This window comes from Grammomys surdaster, unplaced genomic scaffold, assembly GCF_004785775.1.
Source record: "Grammomys surdaster isolate TR1022 unplaced genomic scaffold, NIH_TR_1.0 1166, whole genome shotgun sequence".
NCBI lineage: Eukaryota > Metazoa > Chordata > Mammalia > Rodentia > Muridae > Grammomys > Grammomys surdaster.
The window spans coordinates 617,911-632,693 of NW_021605585.1; the positions used below are offsets into that span (position 1 = coordinate 617,911).

The 14,783-nt window shown below is 41.5% G+C and overlaps 1 protein-coding gene across 1 annotated transcript in view; it reads left to right on the forward strand.

Moving 5' to 3' along the window:
- Positions 1–14,783, forward strand: part of P3h2 (prolyl 3-hydroxylase 2) — a 141,130-nt gene that overhangs the window by 124,802 nt on the left and 1,545 nt on the right. The window contains exons 9-14 of the mRNA XM_028783895.1: positions 2,253–2,380; positions 2,977–3,072; positions 3,699–3,849; positions 4,664–4,781; positions 5,953–6,028; positions 10,375–10,515. Coding sequence (XP_028639728.1) covers positions 2,253–2,380; positions 2,977–3,072; positions 3,699–3,849; positions 4,664–4,781; positions 5,953–6,028; positions 10,375–10,515 — 710 coding nt within the window. The remainder of the gene's footprint in view (positions 1–2,252; positions 2,381–2,976; positions 3,073–3,698; positions 3,850–4,663; positions 4,782–5,952; positions 6,029–10,374; positions 10,516–14,783) is intronic.

Below are 14,783 nucleotides of genomic sequence, written 5' to 3' on the forward strand. Positions count from 1 at the left end.
AGAAACACCAAGTTATAAAGAAAACTACACACTTTTCTACTTATATAAAATATGTAATCCTGGAAACTAGGACTCTATGAATTTAGTTTCAGAATCTAAGAAATTCTACATTTATAGATTTTGAAAGTAGATTTTTAAATTAACAGAAGCAATGATTAGGTCATCCGAATGACTGTCATTTAGCTGAATCCTACTATAGATTTGTATCTTGATGGGGGCACTTAAGGTCAACTCACACTGGTTGCTTGATTTAATTATTAAAGATTCACAATAAATCAAATTGATATGCTTATAAATAATGTGATCAGGCCAAAATTAAATATGGTCAGGTCAGATTAAAAGTAAAATTCAGCACATTCACTAAGACTTCATAGTAGTTTTAATATTTAAAAATGGAATAAACACAGCACTACATAGCAATATGTTGCAAGAAATGAAAGTCCCAAATAACTTGGTTTCAATCATTCTGGAGAATATTTACATGGAATCTGGTGTTTTATTTTAAGAAATAATATCAAACTTTTTCATCAATATTGCTGATTTGGCCACAGTTTCTTTTACATTCCTGCTTTTCTTCAGTTTCATAATTTTTGACAGTAAGTTATATGAAACATAAATATAGATAAAACAGGCGTAGCTTTATGCTTGCACATGCGGAAGAAAAATTACATCCAAGATAGCTTGTCAGCACTGACGCTCCTCCAGGAGCAACTGCTCTAACAAATGGCGATGCACGGCTCAAGACTGATGAACTGCCTACTTCTTCCAGCATTCCATTAGCCATGACTGTGGAGGAGCTCAGATCCAAACCAGATTAACAAATACTGGTTTTCCCATTTGACTACTCTTCTCATAGCGATAAAGGAAGCATCAATTTCTGTGTCTCCTTATACATCAGTGAATATATTTTCACCCCCCACCCCAACCATGCCCTTTGACTGACCGTGTCCTCCATGGCTGGCCTCCCTCTGGGAGATGTGGTACCTTCAGGAATGTATCAGGTTCTTACATTCATGACTATAATAGAGGAAGGAATTGTTCTTTCTTTGTTCAGTTTCTGCTTCCGTCTCTGCTTCATCTTTCTCATCAAAAGAGGCTGCATTCTTCCATCTTATTCATTCTCCAAGGAGCCTATGTGGAGCTAATGTTTCAAAACACTACAGGAAACACTCACATGAAGAAAAATAATTTCCATAAATACAAGAGCACATTGTCAACCGTGTTGGGAACACCAGGGAATGTCATGTTCCCTGATGTCTGAGTTCCATGTGGAAGAAATATGGATGCCAGATCTGAGGCATGCATACTGTACTTAGAGAGCAAGAATCTGCAGGCAGTGTGTTGGTTGTGATGTTGTATCAGAGCTACAAATGAGGGACCATGAAGAAGGGTATCTTCCTAGAAAAGATGTTGAAGCATGTGAAATTCTGCTTTCTAAGATCAGAATCAAACAAAAACAAACGGCTAAACCATTGTATATACAATGTTTATAGTCCTCTGAGGAAAGCTGGTACCTAAACATCTACTTTTCCCTCAATCTGTATTGTGTTTTTTGAATAATAGTAAGAAAGGAATAAAGAAAAAAAGAAAGAAAGAAAGAAAGAGAGAGAGAGAGAGAGAGGGAGGGAGGGAGGGAGGGAGGGAGGGAGGGAGGACGGAAGGAAGGAAGGAAGGAAGGAAGGAAGGAAGGAAGGAAGGAAGGAAGGAAGAACCTAAAGGGTGGGTTTTTTATTATAGATATAAGGGAAAGCACAGGAAGAGGCGTCTGGGAGAGTCCAAAGCAAACACAGCCGGCAAAGTGAACAGAACACGTGAGGACGAGAAGAGGGATGAGAAAGCCAGAAGTCCAAAGGCCAGGACATTGGAATGCTTAGTGTCAGCTCAGAGGACAAGAGGCTAGCTTAGCTAAAATGGCTGAGTTATAGAAGAAAGGGAAGCTTGGGCAAGAGATACCTAGCCTAGTTCCTGCACAGGAGAATTCAGAGTAGGGGTTATGTATTCCAGAGACTGGTTAACAGTCCATCCACTTTAATATGCTGATCGGCCGGCCCCTCAGTAACCAGATTGTCCCCAGGTTTGAGACCTAAACATTTATCAAGCTTGCTACTATGTATGTGATTTGTCTTGTGCTTCCGTGTTCCTATGGAGACTGCATCTCTGGTGCTCTCCAATGCAGACCGACTGTTGCATTTTCTGTACTCCCTCGTAGAGGGTGGAAGTAGCAGGGAAGACATTCTGCTTTGTCCCTCCAGGTGGCCCTTTGCTCTATGAGAACATTACCTTCGTCTACAACTCCGAACAGCTGAATGGGACTCAACGGGTTCTTCTAGATAACGTCCTGTCGGAAGAGCAGTGCCGGGAGCTTCACAGCGTGGCCAGTGTGAGGACTAGAGAAGGGGAACACCAAAAGCTAGCCTGCCCTGAGCCTGGAGGCGAAGACTTAGAGGGGCAAAGACCCTTTGCCAGTTGGTCCTGAGCCTGCAGGATGGTGTCCTGGAGGAAGGCAGCCCCTGTGCCAGAGTGTCCTGAGCTTTGATGGCTGCATTAGAGAAATGGGCTGGAATTGTCTTTACTTAAAAGGAAGACAGTAACTGTGGAGGTGCTTTTGTATCTTTTGGCTTAGAATGATCTGAAACTCTCACTGGCTTAATTCTTAGGAGAGTAGCCATGCAGTATGTGCCCTGCCTAGCATAAAAGTCACTGGAGAATTCTCTTTATTTTAACCAGCAATCAGCCAGTATACGGATAATTTGAATTATATGTCTATTTAAGAAAAAGTAGTATTTTTTGTCAATGAAAATGGACTGATGATCAAAGAGAAATGCCCCTGTTGGTTAGCATTGGTTATACCTGAACCGTGGAGTTAAATGATACTGAGTGCTGGGTTGGCTTCTCAGTTTCTGGAAGCCAAAGCAGAAAGGCACCAAAAGGGTTCTTACTTGTCACTAATAGAGTCTTAATTCTTTCTGTCCTCAGGGAATTATGCTGGTTGGTGATGGATACCGAGGGAAAACGTCACCCCACACCCCCAATGAGAAGTTTGAAGGAGCAACTGTTTTGAAAGCACTCAAAGTAAATTCTTTGCTTCCCTTAACCTTGGGTTCCTAGGGGATGGCAGAGGGCTTTGTGAATGGCAGATTCAGGAAGAAGAAGAGTTGAGAAGGGCACAACTGTGAAACGGAAACTTGGTCGGTAGATTTTGTCACTTGCTTGTGGTGCTGAGGGTTCACTCTCAGCAGATGTTCAGCTGCTGAGCTAAATCCTGGCCACACTGCTGTTTCAGGCCATCCCTTCATTCAGGCATCCATTTAACAAGCGTCATGCTTTCTAAGTTTCTATCTCTCCTAAAACTATGCAATCACTATCCTTAAGGAACTCATGAGCTAATCATAGAAACATTGTAGAGTCAGGAATTCTTCTCTTTTCTGAAAATACTAATAGAGAAGAATGAAGAACATATTATAGGAGATGGGAAGAGAGAGTGGTGAACTCTGTACTTTCCCCCTGTGGTTAAAGAAGAGCGGTTTCAGTGGCTCACTGTTCCATCTGAACCTACAAGTATGTAAAAGTTATTCTTCCTGTTAGTTGGTGCAAAGATGGCTAGTCTGTATTCTTTTGATGAAACGTAGAGGCTGTTTGTCTCAACCGATCCAGGCAACCCCATGATCTCCAGTGTCCTTGGATTTTTGTTGTTTCAGTTTGGTTATGAAGGCCGGGTGCCACTAAAGAGTGCAAGGCTGTTCTATGACATCAGCGAGAAGGCTCGGAAGATTGTGGAATCCTATTTCATGCTGAACTCAACCCTGTATTTTTCCTATACACACATAGTCTGCAGAACAGCCCTGTCTGGTAGGTTTCCGGAACCTGAACTTGTCACCTTCTTCCTAGCATGCCACAGGAAAGAAAATGCACAGCAAGGCTCTATTACATTCTAGAATGTTCACTTAAGAGGACTCTAGCTTTCTAAAACAATGGAAATTTACTAACTTATTTTTCCCCCTTTAACTCCTAAAGTTCTGGAAGACTCTCATTTTGTACATTTTCTGACTTCAAGTCCATTTCTCATAATTGCTAAGACAGAAAACAAATGCTTCTCTGCTTTGAGTTTCAGAGACTGAGGAAGCTGAAAAGTAAAGTTGCGGCCACAAGTAGAATAGAGGTGTAGATGGTCAAGAGCTCATTTAGGAGAGTTCTGAGAGGCAGGTGCCCCTCACTCCTACTTGTTGTCATAGTTTTGGTCTTCTCCTCACTCACCTCAGTGCGAGTGGAAAGAACTAACTGTCAGAGCACTTTACACCCATGAAGAGTAAGTCAAAACCTTGGGGTTACATCTCCACATCTTCCTGGAGGCTTTGCAACCCCATATACAGTGCAAGCCATACAATGCACGGGTTTACCCAGGTATATGTATTCCATCTTTTATAGCTGAAAAGACAGGTGTGGTTTGGCCCAAGTTCCATGCCAAGGTTATGCTGAGCCACAGGAGTCCCTCAGCAACTATTTTTATAAAACACCACCATCTTCTCTAGCTCCATCTTTGCAAAGGACAGCCAGAAACTGAAGATGAACATCAAACTGTGCTTTTAACTTGCACATTGCGGTGTTTCTGCTGCCATTCTCCATCCTGCTTGCTCTCATTTTTCTTTGTTCCTTTTCCTGGCAGGGCAGCAGGATCGAAGAAATGACCTCAGTCACCCTATTCATGCAGACAACTGCCTGCTGGATCCTGAAGCCAATGAATGCTGGAAGGAACCTCCTGCTTACACCTTTCGGGACTATAGGTAGGACTAATCCTAATCAAGCTTTGGTGGGAAGTAGGAAGCTGCTTTGTTTTGCTTGCTGCCTTGTGTTCATTGTGGGGAAAGCAGAATTCTCCAAGAGTCACCTGGAGCAGCCATGACTGAGAAAGATCTTTCTCATTGTTATCTTAGGCGTCATGCACATGTTCCCTTCTTTTAATTAGACCAATTGCTTTCTCAATTGCTTTGTTTCACTCAGGTATATGATTTTGCATGTGTTTCCTACGTGAGAGCTCATAGGTGTGGTCCCTTAACATACATAACACATTATCACATGAATGTGCCCTTAACATGCATAACACATTATCACATGCATGTGTATTATTCAAACTCACCAAGAACTGTGTCTACAATTTTTCATTATGAAAACAGAAACACTGCAAAAGAACTCAGTTTTCTTTAAGGGGCTGGCCACTGGGAGTTTGACCATGCTCCAGTGAGTATATAGGTAACACAAATTGACTTGTTTTTGCTTTTGTTTTTCTTCTTTTTTCAGGGGATAGGTGAAACTGCTTGAGATAGGGAGATCTGGGGTGTCAGGGTACATGATGCGAAATTCTCAGATATTCAACTAAAATATTATGTTGGGAAAAGTAAAAGAAAACAGAAACTCCAAAGGGAAGAACAGTGTGAGGAGATACGTTTGTACACTAAGAGAACTATCCTAGCATGAAACAAGGTATCTTAATATGTAGTGATTATTAATATATTTAACAACATGACAGTTGCTATATTATATTTTATTCAAAACATTTAGTTTGCAATCCCTATCTGCATGACCAGGCTAAATCACAAGGAATTCATTACCTAAGCTAAGAAAAGAAAACCCATTCCCCAGGGTTCCTTTAATATATGGGAAGAAGAGAGTTATAAGCAATGTGGCTGAATTTAGAGGCTATCTGAAATCAAGCCCGATCAGCTGTTGGCAATGTAAAGTGAGCTTTGAAATGAGGCCAAAACCATATGGAAATGAACCAATAAGCACCAGGAGTATAACCCAGGCATCCCTGAGCTTAATGTCAAGGGTTTAGAGGGCCAACATCAAAGGCAACTCCCCATTCAGGCCAATCCCTTCCTCACTAGCTGTCCATATGTTACTGTGATGCTGTTGAGGACTGTATTGTCATTGATTGCCCTGCCCCTCCCCCTACAGTGCTCTCCTGTATATGAATGACGACTTTGAAGGAGGAGAATTCATCTTCACAGAAATGGATGCTAAAACTGTGACTGTAAGTAACCTTCTTCCTAAAAAGTGGCTTAGTATTTTTAATTCAGTATTACCATCTTCCCCGGATCTTACAGATTGCTGAATTTCAAATAGTTCTGAGCTCAAGATCTCAAGGAGTAAAGAAGGTTCCAGTGGTCTATACATAATAAAAATACTAAAGCATAAGTTACCATTTTAGTCCATTTTAAAGATGAGCAAATTGAGAAATAGGGATTTTTAAGGACTTCATCATTTAAACGATGTTAACTATGGATTCAAAGCCTGGAGTTTCTGTCAAGTAACCCGATGGGAATCTTCCAGCCTTAGATCCTAAGTCATCCACATCAAGGACAAATCAATGGCTTCCAGTAGCCAGAGTGCTTAGACTAAGCATGAACTTCCAGATGCTTACATATGTGCCTGCACATTGGTATATACAGTTAAGTATACGCCAGAACTTTTGCCTCTAAATGGTATTTATATTCACAGATATTTAAATCAAATATCAATAATTGTATTCACAATCAAAAAAATGCCTTCAGAAATCAACATCCTTAGCACACACAGACAATATAGTTAGACTCTTTTGATCATTACGCCAAAGGTTAAAGTCACTATCAGAACGCTAAATCACAAAAAGAAAAACTTATGAATTATAAATTGATTACAAGGTCTCTTTCTTCCTGCAAAATCTAAGCAATTGAGACATGTGCATGAAGGGCTTGGCACAGGTAAGAAAATTTCAAACTCTCTCCTTGTTTTCTGTGCATTCAATCTTAGTTTGCCCATTTTTCTCATTATGGAAATATTCGTGGGACTCTATGGTGGTACAAGTGGATACTATCTCAGAATATACATATATATATATATATATATATATATATATATATATATATATATATAATTGGCGTGAAGAGAATTCGTATGAGAGTTGTTGAAATAGCCCAGAAACACAGGTATAATTTAAAATATTTTATGAAACTGAATACACCGATGTTATGTTCAAACAGATGTGCTGACATGCTCTGTTTTAAAAGGAAGATAAATCAGTAAGTAGTTTGAGGCTTCATACTCTGAGAATCCAAACCAAGATTGATGATCTGGGCTGAGGTTTAAATTCCAGTAAAGGATTCTCACTTGTAAAGGGACCGGCTATGTGTGCAAAACATTCTATTTCCAAGCTTAGAAAACATGAAAACGGAAGAAGAAAAAAAGGCTCCTAGTTTAAATCACTTGATAGAAAAATCAGCTTAACAAAGAATTTTCAACTGAAGAAACTCGAATGGCCAAGAAGCACCTAAAGAAATGTTCAGCATCCTTAGTCGTCAGGGAAATGCAAATCAAAACAACCCTGAGATTCCATCTCACACCAGTCAGAATAGCTAAGATTAAAAACTCAGGTGATAGTAGATGCTGGTGAGGGTGTGGAGAAAGAGGAACACTCCTCCATTGTTGGTGGGACTGCAAGATGGTGCAACCACTTTGGAAATCAGCCTGGCGGTTCCTCAGAAAATTGGACATAGCATTACCTGAGGATCCAGTTATACCACTCCTAGGGATATACCCAGAAGATGCTCGAACATATAACAAGGACATATGCTCAACTATGTTCATAGCAGCCTTGTTTATAATAGCCAGGAGCTGGAAAGAACCCAGATGTCCTTCAACTGAGGAATGGATTCAAAAAATGTGGTATATTTACACAATGGAGTATTACTCAGCTATTAAAAACAATGAATTCGAGAGGTTCCTAGGTAAATGGATGGAACTAGAAATTATCATCCTGAGTGAGGTAAGCCAATCACAAAAGAACACACATGATATTCACTCACTGAATATTGGATATTAGCCCAGAACCTTGAAATGCCCAAGATGCAACTCACAGGCCACATGAAGCCCAATAAAGAAGGAAGACCAAGTGGGGGTGATTCGGTCCTTCTTAGAAGGAGCAACAAAATACTCAAGGGAGCAAATATGGAGACAAAGTGAGGGACAGAAACTGAAGGAGGGGCCGTTTCAAGACCACTCCACCTGAGTATCTATCCCATGTGCAGTCACCAAGGTAGATGCTGATGTGGAAGTCAGGAAGTGCATGCTGATAAGAGCCTGATGTGGATGTCTCCTCAGAGGTCTTCAAGAGTCTGACATATTTAGAGGCAGATGCTCACAACTAGCCATTGAACTGACCATGGGGTTCTCAATGGAGGAGTTAGAGTGAAGACTCAAGGAGCTGAAAGGATTATGGCACCATGAGGAGAGCAACAATACCAACCAACCACAGCTCCCAGGGTCTAAACCACCAGCCTGGGAACACTTAGGGAGGGATCCAGGGCTTTAGCTGAATATGTAAGAGTGAAGAGTCCTGCTGGTCATAGGTGGAAGAAGAGAACCTTGACCTCATGAATGCTGGACGCCCCAGGGGGTGGGAAATTTGAGGGTGGGGAGGTGGGAGTGGGAGGATAGATAGAGGTTACGTCCACAGAGAAGAAGGAGGAGAGGTGAGGGGATTGGGGGTTCCTGGGTGGGTGGGGGATGGGGTAAGGGAACAACATAGGAAATGTAAATAAAACATCCAATAAAAAAAAAATCATCAATTTCCAGAAAAAAAAAAAAAAATCAGACCGATGGTTGCAGATTTCTTTGCTTCTACTCCATCTAGTGGTCATATTTTGAAGTGCCCCATAGTTGACAGCACAGGGGCTGGCTGTATGTCTTTGTTGGGTGTAAGTTAAGTCCCATCCTGCTGCTTTTACCTGTGAAAGCAGGAAGGGATGGGGATGTCCCCCTTGCACAGTTCTACAGTCCTAATAACTGAGGCATCTACCTCAAACCCAGAATCTACCTCCTTCCACAAAGTGAATGAAACGAAAGCGTTAAACTCTTAACGGGAAAGCTCAATAGCACTTCATGGAGCAGAGTTTTAATGCTATTGTAGATAATTAAAAGTATCAGGTAGGAGTTCTGAAAAATTATGAATTCTCATTTATCTGCTTTCCCATAACATACCTAATCCAATCTCAAGAAAAGTGGACATAGTCCTTCCTTTCTTCCTTCCCAGCATTGGATGATGAAGGATAGGTTTGGTTCCCAGTACCCACATCAGGTGGCTCACAGCTGCCTCAGACTCCAGCTTCCAGGGAACCACACCTTCTGGATTTCATGAACACCAGCACATATGTGTATGACCCACACACATACAATCAGACACAGACACACACACACACACACACACACACTTGGGTTCTTAATTTTGATTTTGCCTATATCTGGCTTCCCACTCTCAGTCACAGGACAAGATAATCTTACATAGCATTCAAGGACTAGAAAAAAATTCAGATATGTTTCTAAGAAGGTTAGAAAGAAACAGTCCCGTAGCTGTAAAATGTCCCTGTCTTCACATATTCACACACACACACACACACACACACACACACGCATGCACGCACGCACGCACATGTGCACACACACACACACACAATGGCTGCTGCTGTGCTGTCTGTACTTATCCAACCTCAACAGAATGAGTAAGCTCTCATTATCTCCTAAAGTATGCAAAATGGCATCTAATCCTATTACACACCGTTAAAACACAAGACCTCAGCCTCCAACACTTGGTAATCTACGCTTGCCCAGACTTAAGATTCTCAGCTCGGTGGCCGCAGCAGTTCCCTGACTGCACTGACTGCCCTGCCAACAGGTCAGCAGACAGCTGAGCAACGGGCAAGCTTTGAATTGTTGATTGTGTCATTTCAGTCCTCTGGAATTGTGAGTGGGTCAGCACAAGGGGTGGTGTGCCCTCACCATTGGAGGCAACCACTGATGCCTGTATGACCCATGGACAAGAATAATGTAATGGAAATGAATTTAAAGCTTCATACAGTGACAACTACATAAACCATAGGTGTTTGGTTGGAAAATTGCCGTGGATGTAAAACCGTGTAACTGTGACCTGGGCCATGAGGAAAACTCATCTGGTACTGCTCAGGTCCTGGTTTCCTTCCAATTTTGCAGGTATCAGAATGCACACCCACGTTAAGCATCAATAATTGATAGTGTCAAGAGCTGATGTAGTGCAGTAGACAGTTTGTGTTCTTGGGGGCAGGCTGTTACCAGCACACACCACATGATTCGTATGGGCATGAGATGTGCCACACAGGTTTCTTAAGTGTTATTATATAAAGAAACTCTTATTTTGAAACTATTTATATTTTACAGGTAAAAAAAATGAGAATCAATTTTTATTTCATCATGAAGACCCCCTATCGTTCTTTGCTTCAAATTTTAAACCAAAGGAATAATTACACAGAATGAACTATAGAAGGATACATGGTACAGGAACTGAACGTCTAATTTTTATTTTGTTGTCAGGCCTCTATAAAACCAAAGTGTGGGCGAATGATCAGCTTCTCCTCTGGTGGTGAGAACCCCCATGGGGTGAAGGCGGTCACCAAAGGCCAGCGCTGTGCTGTGGCACTGTGGTTCACCCTAGACCCTCTTTACCGAGAATTGGTGAGTCCACACCCTGCTCTCTGCATTGATCACTCTGTAAAGTCTTTTGCTTTGTCCTTAAGCTTGTAGTGGCTTTTATAGTGAGATTCAGGAGAAAGAAGAGGGACCATAAATGTAGTTTTTATCCAGTTAAGTTCTAACCATGAAGACATGTGCAGAAATAGATACATTAGCGCATCTTGGTTGTCACAACCAAAGTTGACTATTGAACTCACTGACATCATTGTACCACAGTACCAGTGAACCACTAACAGGCAGGGACTTTTTCCTGGTCACTAGTAAGGTTAGAAAAGCATCAAAACATCTCTAACTAGTTCATGCAGCACGTTTGGGAAAAGATAAAGAGACCTGGAAGGTCATTATTATTTGTTACACTAGTAAGATGAATGTTAGAATAATATTATATTTGAAGTGTCTGGGACACATACTGTTTCCATCTGTCAAGAGCCTTGCATTTCAGAGGAGCAGGCAGAATAGAAAGTCCTGGGAGAAAACAGCCAGGCTTCCTTTACGGAAAAATTTCCAAGTCCTCCTCTTGGCTCAGTGGTATTGTCAGCTTGAAAATATCCATCACAAAAAATAAATAAGTAAATAAATAAATAAATAAAATTTTAAAAAAAGAAAATATCCATCAGAGTTCTGCCATAGCTCAAGAGACTGATTGTGGTGGTCACTAAGTGAGATCTGAAGCTGGTACAGAAGTCTACTAATGACTTCAGAGTCTGCTGAAGACCTGAATGTGAACAAAGTGATGGGACTCTATTTTACACCTTTAAAGATTGTATCTTCTTGTTGTGACAGGCTCTCTCTATGTTGAACTGGTTGTACTGGAACTCACTATGTAGACCAGGCTACTTTTGAACTCACAGGGATCCTCCTGCCTCTGCCCCTTGAGTGCTGGAGTTAAAGGCATGCACTAAATGCAACTAAAGATGATTTGATTTTTAATTATGTTTGTGTGTGTGTGTGTGTGTGTGTGTGTGTGTGTGTGCACATGTGTAAGTGGAGTTCTATTGATACCACTCTTGGAATTAGAGTGAGCCTCCAGACATGGCAGTTGGGAACTGAAAACCAGGCCTCTGCAAGAACTCTATGCATCTTAATTAAGGTCATCTCCTGGCCCCTGAAATTCTAGTCTTAAAATGATGTGCATATTTTTCCCTTTAAATTTGTAAACTGAATCTAGTTGCTGCAGCAGCTTAGAAACAACATTTTCATTTTGTTTTCACACTGGAAGCACTCTCTTCACTGTTAGGTTGGGCTTTAGGACAGAAGTGAACAGAAGATAGCCACTGACTACAAGGGAAGTCAGCAGCCAGGAAAGGAGCACACCACAGTAGCATCTGAATCCGCGGTTGTAAGGACAGCTTGCCTTAGCTCAGTCGCAAACTCGACAACCTGGCACAGAAAAAACAAAAAAGGCCTCAGTGCCGAGAACCCAGCAGCGCCCAGAAAATTTTGTGGGATATGCAGCATCCTCCTTCACCTGTAGTTTCTCTGTCCTTGGGTTTTTAATCTATAAAATGCCAGCACCATTGCCCCTATGTGAAGATCTAGACAGCAAACTGTGGAAAAATCGGCTCCCTGTTTTAAAATTAATTTGAAATCATTTCATATCCACCACTGCCTCACAATACATTGTAGCATTTCATTAAAATAATTACTGCAAACCTTGATCTCTGCTCCTTCAAGGAAAAGTACTAAACTTCTCCACTGTTCGGGCTTTAGCGCCATCTAGTGGTAATAGTAGGAAATAACAAGCACCTAATAGAGTGGTTCATTGAACATTTTTCTCCTCTGGAAAAACTTCCAGGAATCACCTGAGACTCTGATGCTTCGAACACTAATGCCTGATTCCTACCTTCAGATGTGTGTGTCTAACTATGTACAGAGCTTTCTGAGTCCCAGAAGTTCAAAACTTCCCAGGTGCTTCTAATATGTAACAATGTTTCTGAGTCCCTAGTTTAAACTCCAACTTAGCTCAGATTTCAGAACAAAGAAAGCCTGTCTAATAAAAGTAAGTGACAGATTCTCCATATAAATTACTGAATATGCATGGTGGTGTATGCCTTTACTTCCAGCACTGAGGTGTGGAAGCAGGAAGATTTCTGAGTTCGAGACCAGCCTTGTCTGCAGAGTGAGTTCCAGGACAGCAAGGACAACCCAGAGAAACCCTGTCTCAAATATATGCATATGTGTATGATAGATAGATGATAGATCAAAATAAAGAAGGGAGGGGAGTGAGTAAGGGAGAGAGAAAGAATCTTATCTTCAGGACGTATTCAGTCACATACATACATAAGATATTAGATGGTCTGTAGACATCTGTCCCAACACTTGGGTTTCTTCCCTTTTAAGAGAAGCATGTGCTGTTAGTTACCTGTGACCATCAAATGTGAAAGCTTTGGATGCATGTCAGCTTGGCGAGCACTGTGCCTTCACATGTAACCATGTAGTTTTCCATTATTTGGTATCTTTGCCTGTATGTGACATCATTATTAACTCTCAGCTCCTGCATGGCAAGAGCTTTGTTTTCAAGTCAGAATAGTTATTCTTATAATTTAGTGTGCTGGAAACTGTACTAGGAGCTGCCAAAGGGGATTAGAAACTGGACAGGACAAAATTCCTGCTTTCATGGCATGTTACGTTAATCCAGAGAGATAATGACATGGACCCAAGTTGTTAAACACCTAGACAAGCTTTGTAAGAATTGTCTGCAGCAAATGATCACTTAGGGACATGAAGAATCACTTAGGGACAGCTTAATTTGGGAGGCAGCGTTGGCAACAGCTTTATAGATGAGCATCCCTGGGGAGATGCACTTTCAGCCTTCATTCCCATAAATACTTCTTTTTTAATATAATAGAGCCCTTGACAAGAGGTAGTAAGTTTTATGAGCACTGGAAATACATCAATGATCAAGACAATGAGAACCTTCTCTCTTCTTTTTACATTCTTAAAGAAGAAAAAAGACAGCAAATAAGCAAAAATATGCAAATAAATAAGATTTATTTCAAGAGTAGTACATGATATATAGAAAATAGGATGACGTAAGTGTTTTAAGAGTGGACAGTAGACAAGCTATCTACAAATGTGTGTTATATAAGCTACAACCCGAGCAGCAGGAAGAACCAACTAGAAGGAGCACTGGAAGAGAGGGATTCCGGGCTGAGGAAGACTTGCATAAGACCAGAGATAAGAAGAAGTTTGGAGTAGGATAGTCGAGAAACAAAAAAGCTCTTGGAGAAAGCACACGGCGTGCAAGCTTCGGGGTCCAATCGCTAGCACTAAGAAAACAAATAAGCCGAAAACACAGCCGACAAAAAGAAGGCCAAAGTAGCCAGAACAGATTGTTTTCTAAAAGGTGAGAGTTGGATGTGAGGATGAGAAGGAGCCAGGGGCCGCATTTCACAGTTCATATTAGGTGGGTGGATTTTATTTTCCTAGCTGCTGAGAAGCAATTGTGGCTGTCCTCCCCTCCTCACACCCTTGTAAGCTCCCCTAGTCCTACATGAAAAAGATGATGTCGGCTAACATGTGGACTTAGATTAGACGAGTACCACAGGTAAACAGTGGTTTAACCTCAAGGGGAGGTTGATTTGGAAGTTGATGGATGACCTGCTGGCTCTATGCTGGACTGGTACAAGGGTAAAAGAAAACACAGGCTATACTGGGAGCCTCCGGGAGAGTATTTCGAATCAAGGCTGCGAAGGTATTTTGAGAATGAACACTCAGAGACTTTGAGGTAAGCAAAAGGTGTAGTATAAGGAGGGCATAGAGGGGCAGCACACAATATAACTGAAGAAGAAAAAATATTGGAAATCTAACAGCTCACCCAGAAAACAGAACCAGGAACCAACTGGAGAATGATGAGTTCCAGGTGGGACAGGGTTGCAGTTAGACTTAAGAGAGAATGTCCACCAGGAGCCTGAAGGAGCAATGAAACTTGTTTGGAACCTTCTAGGACACTTAGTGAGAAGGATTTGAATGAGTTGCTCTTAAGATGTGTCACTTAACTACTTAGAGGACCTTTCACAATGTCCAGACACAATTTTAGTTCCCACAGTGTGGGGTCATCTTGTAGATCAGGGATGTTGACATTGGCAGTATACAGGAAAGTCTCTCTGTTTCTCTTTCTGTCTCTCTCTGTCTGTCTTTATCTCTCTCTCTCTCTGTGTGTCTCTCTGTGTCTGTCTCTCTGTCTCTGTCTCCCTCCCTCCCCTCTCTCTCTCTCTCTCTCTCTCTCTCTCTCTCTCTCTCTCTCTCTC